The sequence below is a fragment of the Oryx dammah genome, unplaced genomic scaffold (genome assembly GCF_014754425.2).
Source record: "Oryx dammah isolate SB20612 unplaced genomic scaffold, SCBI_Odam_1.1 HiC_scaffold_1, whole genome shotgun sequence".
Lineage (NCBI taxonomy): Eukaryota > Metazoa > Chordata > Mammalia > Artiodactyla > Bovidae > Oryx > Oryx dammah.
In genome coordinates this window covers 77,347,993-77,374,312 of record NW_024070185.1, presented here as the reverse complement: position 1 = coordinate 77,374,312, position 26,320 = coordinate 77,347,993, and the positions used below count along the sequence as shown (strand labels likewise).

The 26,320-nt window shown below is 33.8% G+C and overlaps 1 protein-coding gene across 2 annotated transcripts in view; it reads left to right on the top strand.

Annotated features, from left to right (window-relative positions):
- AGTPBP1 (ATP/GTP binding carboxypeptidase 1) overlaps nucleotides 1–26,320 on the top strand; it is a 191,752-nt gene that overhangs the window by 156,367 nt on the left and 9,065 nt on the right. For both annotated transcript variants that reach the window (XM_040244800.1, XM_040244791.1), the window contains 7 exons: nucleotides 3,393–3,537; nucleotides 6,070–6,223; nucleotides 7,254–7,434; nucleotides 8,730–8,859; nucleotides 10,023–10,154; nucleotides 16,435–16,611; nucleotides 20,406–20,566. In XM_040244800.1, coding sequence (XP_040100734.1) covers nucleotides 3,393–3,537; nucleotides 6,070–6,223; nucleotides 7,254–7,434; nucleotides 8,730–8,859; nucleotides 10,023–10,154; nucleotides 16,435–16,611; nucleotides 20,406–20,566 — 1,080 coding nt within the window. The remainder of the gene's footprint in view (nucleotides 1–3,392; nucleotides 3,538–6,069; nucleotides 6,224–7,253; nucleotides 7,435–8,729; nucleotides 8,860–10,022; nucleotides 10,155–16,434; nucleotides 16,612–20,405; nucleotides 20,567–26,320) is intronic.

The window sequence follows — 26,320 nt, the reverse complement described above, 5'->3', positions numbered from 1 at the left end:
CCCATGAATTGCAGCACACCAGGCCTTCCTGTCCATCACCAACTCCTGGAGTTCACTCAAACTCATGTCCATTGAGTTGGTGATGCCATCCAGCCATCTCATCCCCGGTCATCCCCTCCTCCTCCTGCCCCCAATCCCTCCCAGCATCAGAGTCTTTTCCAGTCAGTCAACTCTTCGCATGAGATGGCTAAAGTATTGGAGTTTCAGCTTTAGCATCAGTCCTTCCAAAGAACACCCAGGACTGATCTCCTTTAGGATGGACTGGTTGGATGTCCTTGCAGTCCTAGGGACTCTCAAGAGTCTTCTCCAACGCCACAGTTCAAAAGCATCAATTCTTCGGCGCTCAGCCTTCTTCACAGTCCAACTCTCACATCCATACATGACCACAGGAAAAACCATAGCCTTGACTAGACGGACCTTAGTCGGCAAAGTAATGTCTCTGCTTTTGAATATGCTATCTAGGTTGGTCATAACTTTCCTTCCAAGGAGTAAGCGTCTTTTAATTTCATGGCTGCAATCACCATCTGCAGTGATTTTGAGGAAAACACAAATATTTACCTCATTTTAACTTCCAGTGTTTTAGTAGGAGATGTATTCTATAGTTAGGTTGCTTCAGCTTAGCCAGTTCAACTTTGACTTCAAACAGGTGATCTGTTTATCAAGTTAGAAGTAAGTACTAGAAATCATTTATTGCTTTAGTGGCAAAGTTGGATTATTCCTCAACTTCATGACTAAGTAATCTAGGATTATCATATGCTTTGCTTTCCTTTTTACTGTTTCTGCATGTAATGCATTTCAAGATAATGTCTGTCTGCTATTGAATGCCCTTAATTTAACATACCTGTTTCTTTGCTCTTATTAATCTTAATCCTGAGATTTCTGTTTAGTGGATTTTGACTTTTTAATATTTTATATTGTGCTTAACTGGTGCTAGTATGCCTTTTCTTATAGTTTTATCATATAGATGAAGACTTCTAAAATTAAGCTGTTTTTAATGATTTAGATAGGGCTTTGGAAAAACCTAGATCTTAACTGCTATTACTTTCTAAGAAAGAAATGTTCCTTGGAATTAATTTCAGTAGTTCCCCCCCTTTTTTAAGCAAAATAAATAGGAAATATAGGAGGAACAGAAGTATAATGTTATATGCAATTCTTTTTTACGTGAATAACTTTCATATTTCTTTTCATGTTAGGCTAATATAAAAATACACCCTCATCATTTATATCTTCCTTTTAAGTTGAGGTGGAGCAGTGATTGTCCGGGAAGTGCTTGGTTAGATTTTGGCAGATTGATTTAAAATGTTAAAGGGTGAAACAGTGATTTTCAAAAAGTATTATTTCCTTCATGCTTGTCTTCTACACAATAAAAAAAATCATCAATGAATACTTTTCTTGTTTACATGTAAAGTGAATGGTCATAGCATCTCAGGTTGTTTTCCTTTTCTATGTAAGTGGTGCTGGCAAGGATTTTTGTTTCTTTAGTTTTTTTTTTTTTTTTTTCTTTTGGCTACTTCTAAATCTGGAATTGGAATTCAGGCTAATTAGACAGATATTTATTAACCACTTTCTGTATAACACACACTACTCCAGTTGCTTTTCTCAAGCCTGAAATCTACATAAGGGCATTAAAAACTGCTATTTTTGCATTGTCCTCTGCTGCTTGTTTGTCTCATTTGTAAAATGAGAATAAAACTACCTTCCATGAGTATATGAGAAAATATAACCTATAAAATCCATAGCTGTAATGTGATGGCATGAATACCGCCCCCCACCAAATAGATAATAAACTTTTGAGGGAAAAGAGTTGGCAAGATTTACTTCTGGACCTTATTTTGCATTTTCCTCAACTCTTAGCACCTTGTCATTGAGTATCTATTCAAGATATAGTGCTGCTGCTGCTGCTGCTAAGTAGCTTTAGTCGTGTCCAACTCTGTGCGACCCCATAGATGGCAGCCCACCAGGCTCCTCTATCCCTCAGATTCTCCAGGCAAGAATACCGGAGTGGGTTGCCATTTCCTTCTCTGATATAATGGCTAAGTTAATGAAAACTATACTGTTTTTTATGTCAATGTTCTTTTATTTTCATTAATTACAAGCTTTATTCTCTTAAGATTACATTAGAAAGCCTGATCCCAGGGTAGTGCTAAGGATGTGATCTGCCTTGAATGTCTGTGTGCATGAGTAAATAATCTCTAGGCCATGGCTTTTCTTCAGTTCATGGTTAAATAATGCAAGGTGATTTGGAATTTTAGAAATTAAGTCATCATATCTCAGTGATATTTAAAGTCTGGAAAGTAATATAGTTTAAATTTTTTTTACCACTGAAATCTCCAAACATTTGCAAAAGTGAATAATAGGATGATGAGGCCCTATGTATTCATCTGTAAGTTTCAGTAATTATCAACACATGGTTTTATTTTAGGTAGGCTTTCACCTCTACTTCCACCCTGAATCTTTAAAGGCATTTTCTGATATATTTTATCCATAAATACTTCAAAAGTCTTTTTCATTTAGAGATACATATTTAAGGCAATCTATCCACAATACCGTTAGTACAGCAAAGAAAATTCCTAAATGTGATAAAATATCCAGTCAGTGTTCAGACTTACTTGTCTCATAAATGTAACTTTATAGTTGGTTTGTTTAAATCAGACCAACCAAAGGACCACACACTGCATTTGATTTTTCTTCATACGTCCCTCAAGTCTCTTACCTTATAGGCATCCTTTTTCTCTCTTTCTAAATTTATCCTTTATTTATTTAAGAAATGAAATCATTTGTCATGCTGGATTTCCCGTATTTTGGATTTTGCTGATTGCATCCCTGTGGTGTTAATAAATTCTTCTAAATTCTTCTCTCTCACCAGTTTTCTAAACTCATAGTTAGATTTAGAAGCTTGGTCAACTTCAGGTTTCATTTCTGACAAGAATACTTCACAGAGGGTGCAGGAAATTCCTGTTGTGTCACATCAGGAAACATATCATTTCTGGTTATTTCTCTTTTTTTGTAATCTTAAAACCGATCAGTGAACTGAGATATTGCTGTCTGATCTGTCAGCCTTTCATCCAGTGGTTGTAGCAGCCATTGCTGATCACTGCCTGGATCCAGTAATGTGTAAACCTGTCAAAAAATGGGAGGTCTAAAACTTCTATTGATGCATAAAATAGGAGCTCTGTTTAATTAGTAAATCCAGAAATGGAAAGTCATGATGTTGGCTGATAGCAATTAACTGCTTTATTAGTACCAAGTCTAATTTTTAAGAATATTTAAACTTCTTACAAACCATGGGTTTTCTTTTTTTTTCCCCCCTAAAGTTCTGTTTAATAAAATAACAAGAAAAAATCAGAATTTTTGTGTGGATGAATAACATATTTTATGCTTTTCTATTGCAGAAATCACTTCTCAAGAAGTTCAATTGCTGCAGGTGGGCAAAAGGGAAAATCCTACTATACAATTACATTTACTGTCAATTTTCCACATAAAGATGATGTGTGCTATTTTGCTTATCATTATCCATATACATATTCAACTTTGCAGGTGAGAACTCATTAAGTTGTATTACAACCGTTATTGTATTGTATGTATGTGTTAGATAATAAAAGAAATAATTGCTTTAATAAATCAGTAAGGTAATAAAAAGGTCCAGGGTTGACAATTTTAGAAAATAATACAGTATTTGTTGAAATCATTAAAGTAAAATGGGAATGTAGTCTTTATTTAATAGAAATACTACAGAAATGACATGGTTTTTGCTTTCTATCTTTGAGTAGAAATCTACAAATCCCAATTTGGAAATTTTAACTAAGTGAAATTTCAACTTGTTTAATGAGAAGCATTGAATCTCATAGAAAATATAACAGTAGACAATATGGATGCAATTTAAGTTTCTCTGTAGTGTATTCGTTTCTTCTAATGATTTCATATGGAGTCCTAGATCCAGGTTGCTTAGAATATGGGGTGTAAGAGTTGTTTTGTGGGTTCTTTTAAGACTTTTTTATTATTCACATTTTAAAACAAACAATTCAAGTAATTACTGTGACAGATTTATACCCAGAACAGAATGTCTGTCCTAATAGTCAAGGATCATGAAGCTTCATATGATCAACTGAAAGAAATTGGAACACTATGATTAGAAACAAGCTTCCAAGTTATTAGAGAGGATAAAAATGAGAGGAAAACATAGTCCACAGAGCCGAAGAAATATCAAGGCTGAGAGCATTAAATGAGCTCACTTTAATAAAGTTACAATCTGCAGTAAAAGTATAAACAGGCATTTTATTGTGCTGAATAACATAGCATCAGAAACATAAAGTGCTGTTATTTATGTAGTCTTTTGTTTCTGTTCTTTACTGACATTACCTTTTTAATACATTTTAAGTATCCCTGCTTTCTTCCAGTCCCACTACCGTGATCTGTTCCAGGCGTTACCATTGTTTCTTGCTTGGACTTTTTAACTTTTGTCCTAAATTTCACTTGTACCCCCTTTCTTCTTCATCAGTGTTTTACCACACTATAGAGGAAGAGTCTTTGGTGGTGTGTCTAGCCATATAGATCCCCCGCTTAAAACTCCTTAGTGATTTCTCTTGCCATGTGTGAGAAATCTACAGTTCTTACCATGGCACATTTAGTCATTTCTCTACTATTTTGCACAGTTTTTGCCATTTCTTTGTACTGTATGAACTGTTATTTACTTAATATTTATCTTTGGATATTAAAGATTATCCTCATTCTGAGTTAATATCTGTGAAATAACTGGTTTAATACACTAAACTTTTTTAAAAAAGTAAAATACATATCTATTTAAAGATGTTGAAGGTTATCCACATACCATTTAGTTGTCTTAATTACCAGTAGGGCCAATACTGTGCTTTGGGAAGGACTGATCTACCAAGCCCTTCCTCCTGTGTTAAATTCTTGATTTGTTTTTTTCTGTTCTAGCTATGTTCTTTTTAAAAAATTATTATTTCATGTTCCTCCTGTATACTTTCCTTCTGCCTACAGCACACTTTATATCCATTTCACTCATCCTTTGGATCTCACTTTAAATGTAATTTTTTTCTGGAAGACCTTTCCTCACTGCCCAGACTCTTCAAGGTTCCTCACTCTTTTTATAAGCCCCTGTAGCACTCTGTATTGTTAGGGGCAGAGTCCATTTATTTATTATTGTATCCTTAGTGTCTGGCACAGTTTCCAGGCAAGAAATAGTGATCACACAGTAAATCATGATTATGTGAATGAACATAGGCAAAAGTTGGAAACCAGCTAAATATCTTTAATATAAGGGAGTAGACAGTTTATATTTGGTGTATAAAAAGCTTGTGTTTTCAAAAAACATATATTGAACATATTTAATGATATGATATAGTATTTATGATTATTAACATGTTTATGTATAAATTACCAAGTAGTAAAATCAAATTATAATAAGTCTTCCATGTAATTACAGTTTCTTCTATATACACTGGCTATTGTTAGTAGTACTCTAGGTGATACAATCACAGGTGTTCTAAATTTTTTCCTGTGCTTTTTGTGTTTTCCAGACATTTTACAATGAGCCTATATTAATCTTGAAATAAGGAAAATTTTTTTTAAATGTGTGCTACATGATTTTCATTCTCCATATTTTAGGTTGCTGTTAACAGATCTGCAGTCACAAAATTTCAAAATTCGGAAGGCTTTGAAACCAAAAGTATTTTCATAACCCATTTGTCAGCAAAGCCTGGCCTGATGTGAGCTTATTTAGAATATTGATTCCACTTAGAGTGACTCTTCATAGGTTTTGCTGCAGAAATAATAACTCGCTGATTACAGGCTGCTGCCGCCAGCTCCACTAACCAGTTATAGTGCACTTTGCATTGTTAACATTATCCAACCCGTATCTGTCCCCTTTCTCAAGTTCCCCAAATACTGATGTTCAAGGGCGTCTGGACCCTTGAGGGTTTTGGAGAAGGGATTAGGAACCTGATCTGATTCACATTTAGTTCTGTTTGAGATCTGGATGCACTTATTCCTATTTATCATAGGGAGGTTTTAAATGATTGTATACTTTGCTTTTAAATTTTTATTAAGATGCATCTTCAAAAATTGGAGTCAGCACACAATCCTCAGCAAATCTATTTTCGAAAAGATGTGTTATGTGAAACCCTGTCTGGAAACAGCTGTCCCTTGGTGACTATAACAGCAATGCCAGAGTCTAATTATTATGAACATATCTGTCAATTCAGTAAGTTTGTCTTCTTCACTCGCAGTACCAATCATTATTACTTATTTTTCTTTGCTTCATGAATATTTTGTAAGGTCAGTAGTACTGGGAATAGGCATCAGAAGCCTTGGGTGCTAGTCTGGGTCTTGTTACTGCCTAGCCCTGGGCCCACTTCTAGGCCTGTTTCCTCATCTTGAATATGAGGGAGCTGCCTGAGGTGACCTCTAAGGTCTCTTTTGATATTGATATACTGTAGTTCTTATTAGAAGTCATACTCAAAGTATAATATAACAAGTTATACCATCTGTTTAAGAATTTACGGTTAATTTTATTTATAAATAAAACTATGAGAACCCCCCCAAGTGTTTTGATGCTAATATTGAATGAATAGCTACTTGTTTTTCCCCGTCATTTGTATTTTTTAATTTGTCTCAAATGTACAGCTGTGGTAAAAAAAGGATATATACATATATAAGAGAACTGTTCTAATTTGATAAGAAGGTGTTTTCAAGAAAGAGTAGGCACTTGCTATTCATGAAAATGTGAGCAGGTGAACTGAGTGTTATTTTGTAGACTTGTATATCTAAATGTTTAGTTTCTTTGTAAATCTCTGAGCAGATATACCTATTGTTCTGTGCTTATCATAGTGACTCTAAAATAAGAATAAGATTATATTTTCCTTAATTTCCCCATGACTTTATGAAAAATTTATATTTCATCTATATTTCACCAGTTACTTATTCTTTATGAAATCAAGGTAATATTAAAGAACTAATTTTATATTTAGATTAATCATTAGGAAATAAATAAGTGACTCAAATACTATTTAATATGTTATTTTCATATAAGACATGGCTTACATGGGTTTTATATCTGTTTTCTCTAGAGGGCCTAGTGCAGTACTTATAAATAGTAGGTGCATAGTGAGTTCTAATTTGATTTTATATCAGTATTCACAATTGAGTAGAAATATTCCTAAAGCCCCAAAGTCAAACATTATACATACTTTAGTAGCTGTTCATTTTAATTTGAGATTTTATGTACACTTTAGGAAATCGTCCGTATGTTTTCTTATCTGCTCGAGTACATCCTGGAGAAACTAATGCAAGTTGGGTAATGAAAGGAACATTGGAGTATCTCATGAGTAATAACCCTACTGCTCAGAGTTTACGAGAATCCTATATTTTTAAAATTGTCCCTATGCTAAATCCAGATGGTGTCATCAATGGAAAGTAAGTTAAGCAATAGTTATAGAGAAATTCTAGATTTTTGTGGCTGTCCTGTGTAAACTTGTTGAAATGATAGCATCCAGGTTAATTTGGAAAGCAAATCTCATGGTTTTTTTAGAACAAAAAAAAATTTACTGAAGAATTAATCTGTGATAAATTTTTAAATGAAAATTAAACTGTATAGTAGTAGTAATATGTTTGAGGAATTCTGTATCTATTCATGAGAATATAATTTCATAAAAGTATGTTTTGCTTGAATCATTTTAGGAAAATCACAGAATTAGGATATGAAAAAGATTTTTTTAACACATCATTCTCTTGTAGTTTCCTTTCTTATTTATCAGTGGCATGATCTTGGTTGTTCTAAGATTTAGAATTTTCTGGGATCTCTTTCCACTAATATGGAATTAGCTCCATGTGCTAACTTCTTCCTGATATGAGGAGGAATTCTTTAAAGTGGAAATACTGGAAGGTTACTTTTTAAGTGGAGGTGGCTCATAGTTTAGTATAGTTCATTTATTGTGTTAATTTAGACCAAGGTCTCTTTACTGCTTCTGAAAAGTGGGATTTTGTCTAGCTATCATGAGCATCTCCAAAGTTGAAGGTACTATATTTATTTCAGTAAGAGTACCATGAATATTTATCATGTTTTAGAAAATCTTTGAATTTAAAAAATAGAATAATTTTTCTAGATAGTATGATTATGGAACTAAAATGAGCTTTTATGTCTAGTTTTAATTCAGAAACATATTGACCAGTTAGAATTCTGTTTATATTTCTTTTAGCACCTCCTCTTTGCTTAAATTTTTGCTCAGCGAGTTTAATACTTAAAACCTACAATTAAATGAAAATGTATTTGAATTTTTATAAGAATGTGTACTTTTTATATACTTATCTTTCTTAGAAGGAGGGTCTAGATAGCACATTTAATAATAATTAATGCAATCAAAGTACAGAATGTTAGCATTAGAAATGTAGTCAGAATGGAAAATATGGCCATGAATACATTTTATAGTGCATGGAACAAAACCCCAGAATGAAGAATTTTTCCTATAGCTTGAAAATTTTGACCTGTAAAACTGCAAGCTTACTACAGTTTAAATGCATGTAACCCACAATCTGGCACATAGCAAATGCTAAATAGCTGTTTACTTAATGATTATAACATGGATTTTGGTGAGCCCACCACTTACACCTGTTTGAAATGCTTAGTGGAATAGAATCATAAAATGAATCAAGTGCATATAAGAATTTATTGATCCCAATGTTTATCTATTGTTGTGTTTACATGTATACAGCCACCGCTGTTCCTTAAGTGGAGAGGATTTGAATAGACAATGGCAAAGTCCAAATCCAGACTTACACCCTACAATTTATCATGCCAAGGGTCTGCTACAGTACCTGGCTGCCGTGAAGCGTTTACCACTGGTAAGTGGCAGTGTTTGTTTGTATAATCAAAGAGGTGATTTTGTTGATCGGTAGCTTAGTATTTTGTAAATAATTGTCTGGTTATAAAAGCTGTATGTTAGTTTGAAAAGCAGTTTCTTTAAAGTATCTTTGTCATCAGTCACTTGTATATTAATTGTGGCATCTAATACAGTGTGTCCATATTCTTATTTCATTAGGTTTGATTTTTATAATTCTCATGAGCCTTTTATTTTTCTTTATTGTTTATGAACATTAGTCACTCCTGGTGGTAAGCTGTAGGTATTTGACTACAGTGTTTAAACAACACGAGGGTAAAAGTATGTATCTTCCAAGTTCTCAAAGCACTAGAAGCTTATTTTTGAACTTTTTGCTGCTGCTGCTGCTAAGTCGCTTCAGTTGTGTCCGACTCTGTGCGACTCCATAGACGGCAGCCCACCAGGCTCCCCCGTCCCTGGGATTCTCAAGGCAAGAACACTGGAGTGGGTTGCCATTGCCTTCTCCGTTTGAACTCTTTAGCCACTTCTAAAGCTGGCAGGTCTTAAGTGTCACATGGGAAAGGTAGTATAGGCATGGTAGGAGACCCTGCGCCTATGTATTTCTTCTGTTTTCAGCAACTTTTGTTTTGAATGTTTCCATCGTGTTAAGCCTTAATCTTTCTTTGGGAAACATGGAATATTTTGCAGAGTGGCAAAACTGACATGCAAGTCTGACCGTTTTCCATTTTTAAAATGATGTTCTTACAAACCATACCCTCTATCCCCTTTAAAAAAAGTGTTTTTCATGAGAGCATTTTTATGTTCTCTTATGTTAGGTAAGTATTTTAACAACCCTTGGGGCAATGATGAATGCAGCTGTACATTTGACCTAAAATTATATTTATTATTTTTTAGATGATGGATAGTATAAGAAAGAAAGAGTGGAACTGATGGCTTGATGCAGGACATGCCTGCAAAGGATTTAGCCATTCTAGTATTAATCATAAATCCTTTCCAAAGGAAGATATGTACTATTACTTTTAGGAATTCTACTTACTAAATGGTGGCTTATTTACAATAAAATGACCGAGGAACACAGACCTGTTATTGACTTCATACTAACTAGCTTTACTTGGCAATGCATGAATTTGCAGGATTTAAATTTTTTAAATATATTGTCTTTTCAAGGTTTATTGTGATTATCATGGTCACTCCCGAAAAAAGAATGTATTTATGTATGGCTGCAGCATCAAAGAGACGGTGTGGCATACAAATGACAGTGCAGCGTCATGTGATGTTGTGGAAGATGTGGGATACAGGGTAATTATTATAAATTATTATAATTTATTATAATTTATAATAATAGGCAGGAAGTTTTGAATTTCAAACATGCATGAAACTACAGAATACAAAACATAGAAATTACTTAGAGTCAGTAAATGTTGCCATTTTGCTATTCTGTTTCAGATTTTTCTATTGAAATGTTTCTTCTAACAGTTTTTGCTTTTCATGTTTTTTTAATTAAAATATACTTGATTTACAATATTATATTAGTGGTTATTTAGTATTTTTATAGATTATGCTCCATTTAAAGTTATTATAAAATGTTGACTGTATTGTCTGTGCTGTACAGTATATCCTTGTATTGTTTATTTGTTTATTGTATACATAGTAGTATGTATCTCTTAATCCATTATCCTAATCTTGCCACAACCCCCATCCCTCTCACTGCTGGTAACAACTAGATTCTTTATATCTATGAGTCTGTTTCTGTTTTGTTATATATAGCCATTTGTTTTATTTTTGGGGGTTCCACATATAAATGATAATATACAGTATTTGTCTTTCTCTGTCTGACTTATTTCACTAAACATAGTATTCTCCAGATCCATCCATGTTGTTGCAAATGGCAACATTTCATTATTTGTGACTGAATAATTTTCCACTGTATATATGTACCACATCTTCTTTATCCATTCATCTGTCGATGCACACTTAGATTACTTCCATGTCTTGGCTATTATAAATTGTGCAGCTATAAACATTGGGATGTGTGTGTCTTTTTGAATTAGTTTTCATGTTTTCTGGGTATATGCCCAGGAATAGGATTGCTGGATCATATGGTAGCTTTATTTTTGTTTATTTTTTTACTGCTCTCTTTAGCGGCTCAATCAATTTACATTCCCATCAACAGTGTAGGAGGGTTCCATTTTCTCCATACCCTCTCCAGCATTTACTATTTGTAGAATTTTTGATGATGGCCATTATAATCCAGATGAAGTGATAGCTCATGTGGTTTGATTTGCATTTCTCTACAAATTAGTGATGTTGAGCCTCTTTTCATATGCCTATTGGCCATCTGTATGTCTTCACTGGAAAAATACCCATTTTCTGTCCATTCGGTTTTTCTACCCACTTTTTAATTGGGTTGTTTATTTTTTAATATTTAATTGTATGAACTATTTATATATTTTGGATATTAGCCCCCTCAGTCACTTGCAGATATTTTCTCCTATTACATAGGTTGTCTTTTCATTTTGTCAGTCATTTCCTTTACTGTGTAAAAACTTTTAAATTTAATTAGGTTCTAGTTATTTATCTTTGCTTTTGTTTTCTTTACCTGAAGAGACAGATTAAAAAAAATATTGCTACTACTTATGTGAAAGTGTTCTGCCTGTGTTTTCTGCTGTGAGTTTTATTGTGAAGGGAAGGGAAAGTCATTCAGTTGTGTCTGACTCTTTGCAACCCCATGGACTGTACAGTCTGTGGAATTCTCCAGGCCAGAATACTGGAGTGGGTAGCATTTCCCTTCTCCAAGATTCTAGCTTAAAAGGTCTAAACAATAGAAGACTGATATACAAATCAATAACAAAATCTATTTATTTATTAGAGGCAAAGAGCTGGAGTAAAACTATAGTCATAGTACCAAATCTGTAATTTGCCTTTCATAATTACACAAGACTGTGGCATGTATTTCTGTGTGCAGAGTTTTACTGCTTTTGCCTCATGATATGTCCTGTATTTAACTTCTGTACTGTTTATTTTATACTTTTGTTGTTCAAATTTCAGCAAGATAACTCCCCTCCATGAGGGGACAGTAGTAGTAATAAGCTTATAGTGCACTAAACAAAGGCTGCGAAATAACTTCACCTCCTCTTTGCTAAATTAAAGTTTAAAGTTATTTATTAACAGTAAAACAAAGAACTCCTAATACTCTCAACTGCTGCTGCTGCTGCTAAGCCACTTCAATTGTGTCTGACACTGTGCGACCCCATAGACGGCAGCCCACCAGGCTCCCCCGTCCCTGGGATTCTCCAGGCAAGAACACTGGAGTGGGTTGCCATTTCCTTCTCCAAGGCATGAAAGTGAAAAGTGAAAGTGAAGTCGCTCAGTCGTGTCAGACTCTTAGCGACCCCATGGACTGCAGCCCACCAGGCTCCTCCATCCATGGGATTTTCCAGGCGAGAGTACTGGAGTGGGGTGCCATTGCCTTCTCCTAAGTCACTAATTATAGGGCAGGTGCTTTGAGTCATTTTTTTCCAACAATAGTGAAAATTTAAGCACTGTGATTTGCAGTCTCTTCCTCTTGTTGACCAACTTTTTTTAAAAGATAACTAGAAGAGTCATGTGATAGTTCCAGTGGCCATGTTCAAAAAGGGATAGAGAAGCAAGACACTAAATTCTTGGCAATGATCATCCTATTATCTTTGTACTCAGCAGATAAACTACTAATATAAAAATAAGGAAGCTGGATTTTTCTTATAGTTTTCTTTTTTCATGTTTTTAGAAAATCGGAATTAGCACTTAACTTCTAGGAGGTTAATCAGCCTGGTAAACTAAATAGAGAGCAAAGTGCCTGTCAGAATCAGCCTATCTTTGTGAATTTTATTGTATGTGATTTTAAATTTAGGTCTTTGATTCATTTTTAGTTTATTTTTACATATGATGGGAGGAAATGTTTTAATTTCACTCTTTTACATGTAGCTAACCAGTTTTTCCAGCACCAGTTATTGAAGAGACTGTCTTTTCCCTATTGTATATTTTTGATTCCTTTATCATAGATTAATTGGCCATATGTTAGTGGTTTATTTCTGGGCTCTCTATTCTGTTCTGCTGATCTGTTTTTTTTTTTTTTTTTTGTACCAGTACTATCCTGTTTTGATTACTATAGTTTTGTAGTATAGTCTGAAGTCAGGAAGTCAGTGATAACCTCAGCTTTTTTTCCCCCTCAAGATTGCTTCTACAGTCTTTGAGGTTCCATATAAATTTTAGGATTATTTGTTGCACTTCTGTGAAAAATACCCTATATATTCTGGGTATTTTGATAATGATTGCATTAAATCTGTAGATTGCTTTGAGTAGTATGGATAGTTTAGCAATATTACTTCTTCCAATTCATGAACAGGGATGTCTTTCTGTTTTTTTGTATCATCTTCAGTTGCCTTCATCAGTGGTCTGATTGTCAAGAGTATAGGTCTTTCAGTTTATTTCTAGATTTTTTTAATAAGATCTAGAATGTAATTAGCTTTGGATTCCTGAACTATATGATAGTTTTTTAGTGTATGGAAAAGCAACAGATTTTATAGTTTGATCTTGATCCTTTACAAGAAAAATCACAAATAAACATCCTAACCTGCTATCCACATTAATTACAAAAAGAAGAAGAAAGGTCAGAGTCAGCAAAAGAAAGGAAATAAAAAATGCAGAAATAAAATTGAGACCCTGCCACATCTCCTTCAAATAGAAAAGTGAAGTGAAGCCAAGAGTTGATTTTTTTGTTGTTGTTATTAAAAAAAAAAAATACCCAGGCTCATTAAGAAGAGGTCCCAATAAACAAAATAAAGAGGAGAAATGTCAACCAATATCATAGACATACAAAAAAATCATAAGAGAAAACTATGAACAGTTTTATGCCAACAAAATTGGAAGACCTAGAGAAATGGATAAATTCCTAGTAATATACGGTCTTCCAGAACCGAATCAGGAAGAAATAAATAACCTGAACAGATTGATCACCAGTAGTAAAATTGAATCAGTAATCAAAAAACACCTAGCAAACAGAAGTCTAGGTCTTGATGACTTCATAGGGGAATTCTACCAGACATACATAGAAGAGGTAATACATACCTTTCTCAAGCTATTTCAAAAAACTGAAGAGGAGAGAACACCTAAATTCAACCTATGAGGCCAACCAACATTGCCCTGATACTGAAATCCAAAGACACTGCAGAAAAATTATAGGCCAGTATCTCTGATTAATGTAGATGCAAAAATCCTCAAAAAAAAAAATTAGCAAACTGAATCCAAGAATATATGAAAAGAATCATACACCATGATCAAGTGGGATTTATTCTAAGATTGTAAGAAGGGTTCAGAATCCACAAATCAATCATTGTAATATACCACATTAACAAAAGGAAGGATAAAAATCACATGATCATCTCAAGAGATGCAGAAAAAAGTGTTTGACAAAATTCATCCATTCATGTTAAAGATTCTCATCAAAGCTGGCATAGAGAGAACATATCTCAACATAATAAAGGCTGTTTATGACAAACCCATGCTAATATCATACTCAGCACTGAAAAACTGAGCACTTGTCCTCTACAAGTGCTTTTCACACTTAGGTTTTTATTCTGTTTGGAATGTATTTTTGTATAAGATGGAGGGATATAATTTTTGTTTCCCCATGTGTAACCAGTTGTGTCAGCGCCATTTATTAAACAGTACCTCTTTCCTCTGCCGATTTTATAAAGCCATCTGTTATATACCTTGTTTCCCATGTATGGGTGTGTTTTGAGGTATGCCTAGGTTTGAAGTGAGATCTTTACTTTGCATCTTGTCTGCTTTTCATTCTGTCCCAGTGTCTCTCTTACCATACTTATGCCTAAATCAGCACCCCAGATTATTTTCCAAAACAGGTTTCAGTAACATACCACTAACCTTAGCAGAACTTCAAAGCACTTTTTCTTTTTGGTATCCTCTCTCTTCGTCTCCTTTCCAAAATAAATGAGTAGAGTCATATTAAAAATAGAAACACTCCACAAATATAAAGTAGTAAGCAAAAGTTATCTTCTCTCAATCACTAATTAATCACTTTCACAATGTGTATTGTGAGACTTGCCTGTAAGCACATTCATTCATAGGTGTGTGTAAACATACTATATGATGTTTTAGTATTTTTTTTCACACTCCACAGCAGTTTTTTTTTTTACATAATGTTCGATACCCATCTTTTCATCTTTATATCTGTCTCTTGTCTATTTTTGACAATTACACAAGATTTTCATTGTCTATTTTTGTTATTATTGTATGGATATAGCATAATATATTTATTCAGTTCCCCTTGTTGGCTACTGTCTTTCATAAAGATTGTACAAATCAGTACTCCCCAGTGAATGATAGTGCTGTTTCTATAAACATCTTACTGTCACCTTTGCCAGGTGAAAAAATATCTGATGGTTTTAGTTTGTGTATCTGTAATTATAAATATATGAGATCAACTATCTTTTCTTATGTTTGATCCCTATTTTTGATCCTTTGTTTGATCCAATTATGATCTCTAGTTTTAAAAAGTGGCCTTTTTCATATTCTCTCTTTGCTTTGTATAAGTCACCTAATTATTGTTTTGAAAATACTCTTCATGTGTATTATATTACATTTTTTTATGATGTGCAGTAGTTTAAAACTTCTGTCATATTTGTTGATTTTTCAAAAAGTGCTTTCTTCTTTTGAGGCTTAGAAAGATTTTTCTCATTCTAAGATTTTTAAAGTAGAGTTCCATATTTACTTTAGAGCTTTTACTTTCATTTAAAAATTTAACTTACTAATTTAAAATTTAAATTCTCAATCTCATTAGAGTTTAATTTGATAGAAAGTGACTTTAGCTAGTTTTTCTCAGCGGCTGAGCAGCTATGTCAGCATTTTGTGAATGATCAATCTTCCTAACTAATAATAGTACTAACTTTAACAAATACCTTTGACTTTAATTCTGAACTCTCTTTCTAAACATGTGCTATTCCTACACTAGTATCACCATTTAACTTCTGTTAGATATATATTTATCTGTTGGATTAGTTCTCTAGTCATAGCCTTTGATTGAGAATTCTCCAGGGAATTCTATATTTTATTTTCAGGTAAATTTGAGAATAATTCTAAGTTGCAAAAATGTGGGCATTTAGATTATGCTTATCTTAGCTTTACTGATTAATTTAGGGATGATTAACATTTACAGTGTTAAATCTCTTAGTCAAAACATCTTCATGACTAAAGTGAAAAAACATCTTCATGACATATTCATTTTAAATGTTTTTCTTAATATTTTAAAACATGGTTTTCTTACATAGTTTTATTTCACTTATTGGTTATTACTATGAATATTACTTTTTCATTCTGTTTTCTGACTACTGTTTGTCTGGGAAAGCAGAAAAATCTGACTTAGTAAAAGGATTATTTTGATGTTTTGGATAGCAGGGGATATACGAAGAAGAGCCACATGACTGCTGTAATGACTATGCTTTCATAAAAAATTTTTTAAAGAAATTTTTAAAAATGACAAAAAAGAAAGCTCTTGAATATTTTATTATTTTTATCTTTGCAGACTTTGCCTAAGATTCTAAGCCATATTGCCCCAGCATTTTGCATGAGCAGCTGTAGCTTCGTAGTGGAAAAATCTAAAGAATCTACAGCTCGTGTTGTAGTTTGGAGAGAGATAGGAGTACAAAGAAGCTATACCATGGAGAGTACTTTGTGCGGCTGTGACCAGGGAAAATATAAGGTAAAACATCTCAGGATCTCTAGCCGTAGAAATATTTCAAGACTGTCCTTTCATATATACTCTAGTAGTTTTCAAATATATATTAAATGATATGTTTGTTACACTGAGTTATATGTAATTCATAATAATGGAATTGAATCATATGCAGTCTTAAGAACAGTCTCTCTCTTTTTTTTAATTCTCTGAACTAATAGCTTGCTTTGGGTCCTTATGAAGTTTTAGTTGAGTCTATTTATAGTCATAATTTTTAAGAAAGTACACTGTAGTACACATTTAAATAGTGATTAGTGATTATGATTTATAATGAACTCTGAAGGTAGTACATTACTGATAAGTTCTATCATTTAAATTTATTGAATGTAAATATATTTTTATACATTTAGAAATAGACATATTAGCCTTGAAATAGACACATTTATTTATAAAGTTTTTTTTTATATTTAGATTTTGTGCATGTGTGACTTATAAATGCATGAAGTATTTGTTAGTCGCTCAGTTGTGTTCAACTCTTTGCTACCCCATGGACTATAGCCAACCAGGCTCCTCTGTCCGTGAAATTCTCCAGGCAATAATACTGGAGTGGGTTGCCATTCTCTTCTCCAGGGGATCTCCGGATCCAGGGATCGAATCTGGGTCTCCTACATTGCAGGCAGATTCTTTATCATCTGAGCCACCAGAGAAGCCCTTTTAATGTATATCCCTTCACTAAGTTTTTTTTTCTTTACTAAGACTCTTCTGTGCTGCCATAGGCTTTTATTGGAAGAGAGTTCAGACTTTACTTTTGAAATTTAAGAGTAAATTTAAGAGTAACTTCCTTGGTGGCTCAGAAGGTAAAGATACACCTGTAGTGCAGGAGACTCAGGTTTGGTCCCTGGGTCAGAAGATCCCCTGGAGAAGGGAATGGCAACCTACTCCAGTATTTGTGCCTGGAGAATTCCATGGACAGAGGAACCTGGCGGGCTACAGTCCATGAGGTCACAGAGTCAGACATGACTGAGTGATTAACACACACAACAAATATTAGGTGACTTTGAATTTTTTAAAGATTGAGCATGTCATAGGAAATAAATAGACCTTAGGTAAAACAACTGTTATTCTCTTTAGTTGTGTCTTGTTTTTTTTTGATGTGGTACAAGAGGAAAGTGAATCTCATGGTGATTTTCACGTATCTCACATAAAAGCAATTATAGCTTTATGTTTAGAAGGAGTTTAAAAATCTTCCAGGTGGTTAGTAGTAAACATGTTATATATTAAATATTTAACGTTATATATATAAAGTATTAAATATATATTTAGTATATATTAAATATTATGGTTGGTGCCAGAATGTTTAAGTGGAGAGCTTTGGGACTTTTCCATTCTGTAACAAACTAGAAAAAAAAAAGGGTATAAGTTTTACAACTGGCGTTCAAACTTTGGGGCTCTGGATGGGTAGAACTTGGTGAAATTCTAGTACTTTGTGGAGAGCGACTTTTCCCTAATGACTTTAGGTTTCTCAGAATACTATTCTTTCAGAATGTGCTATCTTTTCAAATCTCTTCAAATATTGTAAAGTGGTGACTTCTAGACTCCCAAAGTCATGGTTGTGGTGAGAGAGGAGCTTGAGTACTGCAGCCCACAAATTGTGCCTCATGGTTATTGCTTTAGTGGACTGTATGTGTGTGGGATGGGAAAAGCTTGACAGTCACTTTTTGTAAATGACCATAGGAAAAAAAAATCTTGTACTTTGTGATTTAGGGAAACAGATTGTAAATTATTTTTTATTAAAGAGATACTTTATGTAGTCAGGTTGGAAAAGGAAACTAAAAGCATCAGTATCTGTGAAACTAGTCTCTGGGGGTAGGGAGAGAGGATGTCAGGGAGGCTGAAACTTAAATGCCCCTTGAAATCATCTATGGCATAATAACAGCAGTATTTTCTTATTAGATTTGTATTCTACTTATAGACTTTCATTGGGTTATTGTAAATGTTCTGCTTTTGCTTTGATAAATGTATTTGGTAATTGAAAAAACCACATAAAATATCTAAAATGTATTTTGAAACATAAAATGTTAGACGAGTTTTATAAAAATTATTAATTTTAACTTTTAAAAATAAAATGGATACATAATAAATAGTTGACTTCCCAGGTGGCTCAGTGGTAAGAATCTGCCTGCCAATGTAGGAGACATGAGTTTGATTCCTAGGTTGGGAAGATCCCTTAGAGAAGGAAATGGCAACACTCCAGTATTCTTGCATGAAAAAAAATCGCATGGACAGAGGAGCCTGGTGGGCTGCAGTCCATGGGGTTGCAAAGAGTCTGATATGACTGAGTGACTGGGCATGCAATGAATAGTCATTTCTCTTTTACATGATTAAAATTGATATACTTTATGTGATTTACACTGGTAGAGTTACATTGATTTAATAAAACTCTTAAAGAGAGAAGTATGTCTTACTACTAAAAATGTTTTTATGTATGAAATTCAAACCTTTTATCATAACATATACTTCTTTTAAACTTTTTTAGCTAGCAAACTTTTTAAAGAGCAACTTTAGGTTCACAGAAAAATCGAGTGCAAAATACAGAATTCCCATATACCCTCACCCTCCCCTCCCACCACATAATGTATACTTTTCAAACTTGTTAATGTTAGCTAATAAGTTGTGTGAGTCTAATAATATTTTAAGAAACAAATCTTTTCACCCTCAAGAATGTTCTTATATTACTGAATTTTAGGTTTCAAATATTCTTTATTTTTGATGAACTAACTCAGGAATAGGCATAGCCTTTCTAAACCTCTTAGATTAAGAAGGCAAATGCATTTTCTAATAAAGTTAGGTTACATTTCCTAGAGTATTTGGAGGTGGCCAGACTATTTAAACAGTCAGTCATTATTTTAAAGGCATGTGCTTCATAGAGTAAATAACAGTTTTTATGATTTATCTCTTCAGTTGCTGTATGGTTTTAGATGGTCATTGAAAGTCAAGTTCACTCTTATGTACACCTGCAGCCTTTGTTGGTGTAAGGATTTATTTACTTTAGAGTTTCATTTTTATCTGAAAAGAAATGATAAATAGTATCTTGATTTACAGTAGTTAATTTTTATCCCTTATGTGGTAATGTTTAACTTTTGCTGAACCTTATATTGTTTATTGGGAAACTATTAGTTTAAAAAGTGTTGTGTAAAATTTTATTTTTGTTTTATTAGATCAAATTTGAAATGGGCATTCTTAACTGACATGAAACATAAGAGTTTATTTTATTTCTACCTCATTGGCTTAGACTTGTTTGATTCTTTTTTTTTTTTTTTACATAGTCACCTGTCTTTTGTTTGTTTTTTACTCACTGGTTTCTATTTATCATGTAGAAAAAGTATGTATAAACTAATATTCAAGTATACAGATTGGAGCCTTGATTGTAACACTATTTCGATGTCAGCATCTGAGTAGTAGACTACAAGTACTAGCAAGATCTTGTAAAAATATACTTTTACATATGAGCTCCAAGAATAACTTACCTTCAAGATAGTTATCTGCTTTTTTCCCCCTTCTCAGTGTGTTGGTGAAAATATTTTGCACACAGTAAATGAGAATAGATATTTCAGAAATTCTTATTTTAAGATGGTTTCCTTTTTGACTTAAAATAATCTTATATTGTTAAGACACTGTGCTTATGAGTTGTAGGTTCATACAAAGTAACAGGCTTTTATTTTATTAATATAGCTTCAAATTCCTTTTATGTAATTTTAATGAGATATAGTCAGAGGATAGCAAATGTCCTAGTTACATGTTTATTATTGCTTTACTTCTAGGGTTTACAGATTGGCACTCGAGAATTGGAAGAGATGGGAGCAAAATTTTGTGTTGGTCTATTGCGTTTGAAGAGACTGACATCCCCATTGGAATATAATCTACCTTCCAGCCTGCTTGACTTTGAGAATGACTTGATTGAATCGAGCTGCAAAGTAACTAGGTAAGACACACTTGTTTTATTCTTTTGTTACATGGTAGTATACTGTTAGACTTCATAGTTAAGTAAGAGGAAAGGCACAGAGATTTTGACAGTCAAGCATTTTTATAATTTATATAAATAAGTTTGCACATCTAATGTATGTTCCAAAATGTGATAATATTCTTGATTCTTTTAACATTGGTATTTGAATAAAATTTTAGTAAATTACCCTTATATTTGAAATGCTGTTTTGGTACTCTTAATGATTTACTTTTAACTCAAAAGTAAGCATATATCAGATAATATATAAATTAAAAATGCTTGGAGCCAAAATTCATACTTCAAAAGAAAATTTATTTTGTTGATAATCTATACACATCAAATGGCTTTCCAGTATCTTCTGGTTATATCTACTAGAAACAGCTAATTTAGTATCACTCTGAAAATTTAACTACATGTGACAAGTATTTTTCTAAGTAGGTAATCTTTTGCTCCTAAAATTCAATGCATGTAAATTCAGATCAGATACAGGCTCAGACATAATTTGATATCATATTTCTTAATCATAATACTAGAGTTTAGCATTTTATAGTTTGATACATATAGTTAGAAATAGTCCCATTTTATAGAATCTTCATGGTTTTTGTTGGTAGACATTGACATCAGATTTGTTAATTTATTGCCAGGCTCTGTTGTATGTATCAACTTAGCAGTTTTAAGTGTAGTAAAACATTAATTAGAACTCTATTTTTATATAATGTGATAACTGAGATAGTGATTACCTGCATTCTCTATGCTTCAAAACACTTGGTAAACAATAATGGAAATAATTATAAATATATTTATTTATTCAATAAACATGCATAAAGTTCTCATTGATGTTTAGAAGCTTCCTTTTCATTTATTTTATGTACTTTTGATTTCTGTTCCTAATGTTTCATTGTTGGTGTTACCTCTTTATGGAGGCAAAATTCACAAATAAAATTGTAAGATATTCAAAGTATACAGTGTGATGATTTGGTATATATATGTATGCACTGTGAAAGGGTTTCCCCATTCAGTTATTAACATGTGCATGCATCACATCACACACTTACTTTTGTGTATGTGCACTGGGAAATGTTTTTCAGTTCTGCTCTCATAGCAAATTTCAATTACACAATGCACCATTATCTAGCATAGTCACCATGTTATTCACTACTTAGACCTTATTTATCTCAACAACTGAAAGTTTGTATTTTTACCTCTCCCTATTGCCTCCTCTGCCTGCCTCCTACCCACTGGCAACCACTCTGCCACTCTGTTTCTATGAGTTCTTTCAGTTGTTGTTGTTTTTACATTTCACATGTAAATGACATCAAGCAGTATTTCTCTTTGTTTGGCTTATTTCACTTAGCGTAATGCCCTCCAGTTGCATCCATCTTGTAGCAAATGAAAGGATTTCCTTTTTTTAAAGGCTAAATAATATTCCATTGTATCAGTTCAGTTCAGTTGCTCAGTCATGTCCAAGTCTTTGCAACCTAATGGACTGCAGCACGCCAGGCTTCCCTGTCCATGACCAGCTCCCAGAGCTTGCTCAAACTCACGTCCTTTGAGTCGGTGATGCCAACCAACCATCTCATCCTCTGTTGTCCCCTTCTCCTCCTGCCTTCAGTCTTTTCCAGCATCAGGGAGTCAGTTCTTTACATCAGGTAGCCAAAGTATTGGAGCTTCAGCTTCAGCATCAGTCCTTCCAGTGAATATTCAGGACTGATTTCCTTTAGGATGGACTAGTCCAAGGGACTGTCAAGAGTCTTCTCCAACACCACAGTTCAAAAGCAACAATTCTTCGATGCTCAGCCTTCTTTATGGTCCAACTCTCATATTCATACACGACTACTGATAAAACCATAGCTTTGATTAGACAGACCTTTGTCAGCAAAGTATTATCTCTGCTTTTTAATATGCTGCCTAGGTTTGTCATAGCTTTTCTTAATATCTATCTGCATTTTCCTTATCCATTCATCTGTCAATGGTCAGATAGTTTTCATACTTTGACTGTGTGAATAATAGTGCTTTGAACATAAGAGTACAGTGTCTTAATGGTTTTTAGTGTACAGATCTTCCACTTTCTTGGCTAATTTATTCCTAACTTGTTTTTGATGCTATAGTAAGTGAAATTGTTTTCTTGATTTCTGTTCCTGATGTTTCATTGTTAGTGTATAGAAATGCAGCTGGTGGTATTTTTACCGATGCTATATGATGTCTTGTCTATTGCAAATAGAGAAAATTTACTTTTTCCTTTCTCATTTAGGTGACATTTATTTCTTTTCTTGTCTAATTGCTTAAGCCAGTACTGTGGTGAGAGTGGGCATCCTTTCTTTGTTCCTTATCTTAGAAGAAAAGCTTTTAGTATTTCATGGTTAGCTGTGGGCTTGTTGTATTAGCTTTTATTATGCAAGGGTGCATTTTCTCTTTACTTGGTTTGTTGAGAGTTGAATGAATGGATGATGAATTTTTTCAAATGCTTTTCTGCATCTGTTGAGATGATTATATGATTTTTAGCCTTCGTTCTGTTAATGTGGTAAATCACATTGATTAATTTGCATATGTTGAACAAGAGTGCAAGGTGATCAAGATTTATGTATGAGTCTTTTAATGTATTATTGAATTTGATTTCCTAATACATTTTATTGAGGACTTTTGTTTCTAAGTTCATCAGGGATATTGACCTATAGCTTTCTTTTTTAAAAAGTTCTTTCTCTGACTTTGGTATTTAGGATAATGCTGACCTTATAAAATGAATTTGGAATTGTTCCCTCCTCTTTTAATTTGAGAAGAGTTTGAAAATAATTGCTATTATTTATTCCTTAAATATGGCAGAAAGTAAAGAGGAACTAAAAAGCCTCTTGATGAAAGTGAAAGAGGAGAGTGAAAAAGTTGGCCTAAAGCTCAACATTCAGAAAATGAAGATCATGGCGTCCGGTCCCATCACTTCATGGGAAATAGATGGGGAAACAGTGGAAACAGTGTCAGACTTTATTTTGGGGGGCTCCAAAATCACTGCAGATGGTGATTGCAGCCATGAAATTAAAAGACGCTTACTCCTTGGAAGAAAAGTTATGACCAACCTAGATAGCATATTCAAAAGCAGAGACATTACTTTGCTGACTAAGGTCTGTCTAGTCAAGGCTATGGTTTCTCCTGTGGTCATGTATGGATGCGAGAGTTGGACTGTGAAGAAGGCTGAGTGCTGAAGGATTGATGCTTTTGAACTGTGGTGTTGGAGAAGACTCTTGAGAGTCCCTTGGACTGCAAGGAGATCCAACCAGTCCATTCTGAAAGAGATCAGCCCTGGGATTTCTTTGGAAGGAATGATGCTAAAGCTGAAACTCCAATACTTTGGCTACCTCATGCGAAGAGTTGACTCATTGGAAAAGACTCTGATGCTCGGAGGGATTGGGGGCAGGAGGAGAAGGGGACGACAGAGGATGAGATGGCTGGATGGCATCATGGACTCAATGGACGTGAGTCTGAGTGAGCTCCGGGAGTTGGTGATGGACAGGGAGGCCTGGTGTGCTGCGATTCATGGGGTCGCAAAGAGTCGGACACAACTGAGCGACTGAACTGAACTGATTCCTTAAATGGTTGGTAGAATTCACTGAAGCCATCTGCTCCTGGGATTATCTTTCTTGGGAGGTTTTTGAGTATTGATGCAGTCTCTTTACTCATAATTGCTCTGTTCAGATTTTCTGTTTATTTCTTCATGATTCAGTCTTGGTAGGTTGTGTCTTTCTAGGAATTTTTTCCATTTGTTCTTGGTTGTACAATTTCTGTATAATTATTCATAGTAATCTCTTATGATTCTTTGTATTTTTTATGTATCTTTTGTGATGTCTCTTTCATTTATAATTACTCCATTTTTTTAGGAAATCTTAACAGTTTATTCTTTTCTAAAAAAAATAAACTCTAGTTTTCATGGATCTTTTTATCTTTTTAGTCTCCGTTTTATTTATGTCTGTCTGATTTTTGTTATTTTCTACCTTCTGCTAACTCTAGGCTTATTTATTCTTATTTTTCTAGTTCCTTGAGATGTACAATTGGGTTGTTTATTTGAGATTTCTTTTTTCTTCATGTAGACCTTTATTGTTATAAACTTCCCTCTTAGAAATGATTTTGCTGCATGTCGTCAGTTTTGGTATGTTATATTTCCATTTTCACTTCTCACAAGATATTTTTTGATTTCTCTTTTACTCATTGGTTGTTCAGGAACATGTGTAATCTCCACGTATTTGTGAATTTTCCAGTTTTCCTAATTGATTTCTATTTTTCTTTTCTGGCCACACCATACAACTTGTAGGATCTTATTTCCCAAACCAGCAATTGAACCCAGGCCCTCAGCATTGAGAGTGCAGAGTCCTAACCATTGGACTGCCAGGGAATTCCCAATTGATTTTGAATTTTGTATTGTTGTGGTTGGGCTTAATATGAGTTTGGTCTTCTTAACTTAATTAATGCTTGTTTGGGGGCTAAGATAGGATTTACCCTGCATAGTGTTCCATATGTGCCTGAGAAGAATATGCTTTTTTTTTTTCTGTTGGAAATCATGTGCTATATATCTTGTCAGGTCTGTCTGACTTAATATGTACTGGAATTCCATATATATAACTTGGGGGAAATGGACAAATTCTTAGAAAAGCATAACCTTCTAAAACTGAACCAGGAAGAAATAGAAAATTTGAACAGACCAATCACAAGCACAAAAATAAAAACTGGAATAAAAAATCTTCCAACCCATAAAAGCCCAGGACCAGAGGGCTTCACAGGTGAATTCTACCAAAAATTTAGAGAAGAGCTACCACCTATACTACTTAAACTCTTCAAAACATTTGCAGAGGAAGGAATACTCCCCAAATCATTCTACAAGGCCACCACCATCACCCTTCTACCAAAACTAGACAAAGATGCCACAAAAAAAGAAAACTACAGGCCAGTATCAATGATGAACATAGATACAAAAATCCTCAACAAAATCCTAGCAGACAGAATCCAACACCATATTAAAAAGATCATATATTGTTATCAAGTGTGCTTTATTCCAGGGATGCAAGGATTCTTTAATATCTTCAAGTCAATCAGTATGATACACCAAATTAACAAATTGAAAGATAAAAGCTGACAATGGATTAAAGACCTAACAGAAACTATAAGAACAGAAACTATAAAACTCTTAGAGGAAAACGTAAGCAGAACACTCTCTGACATAAATCACAGCAAGATCCTCTATGACCTACCTCCTAGAGTAATGGAAATAAAAACAAAAATAAACAAAGAGGACCTAATTAAATTTAAAAGCCTTTGCACAATGAAGGAAACTATAAGCAAGGTGAAAAGACAGCCCTCAGAATGGGAGAAAATAATAACAAATGAAACAACTGACAAATTAATCTCCAAAATATATAAGCAGCTCATGCAGCTCAATACCAGAAAAATGAACAACCCAATCAAAAAGTGGGCCAAAGAACTAAACAGACATTTCTTCAAAGAAGACATACAGATAACTAATAAACACATGAAAAGATGCTTAACAGCACACACTATTAGAGAAATGCAAATCAAAACCACAATGAGGTATCATTTCACACAGGTCAGAATGGCTATATCCAAAAGTCTACAAGCAATAAATGCTGGAAAGGGTGTGGAGAAAAGGGAACCCTCTTACACTGTTGGTGGGAATGCAAACTAGTACAGCCACTATGGAGAACAGTGTTCAGGAAACCAGAATTGAAAGAGACA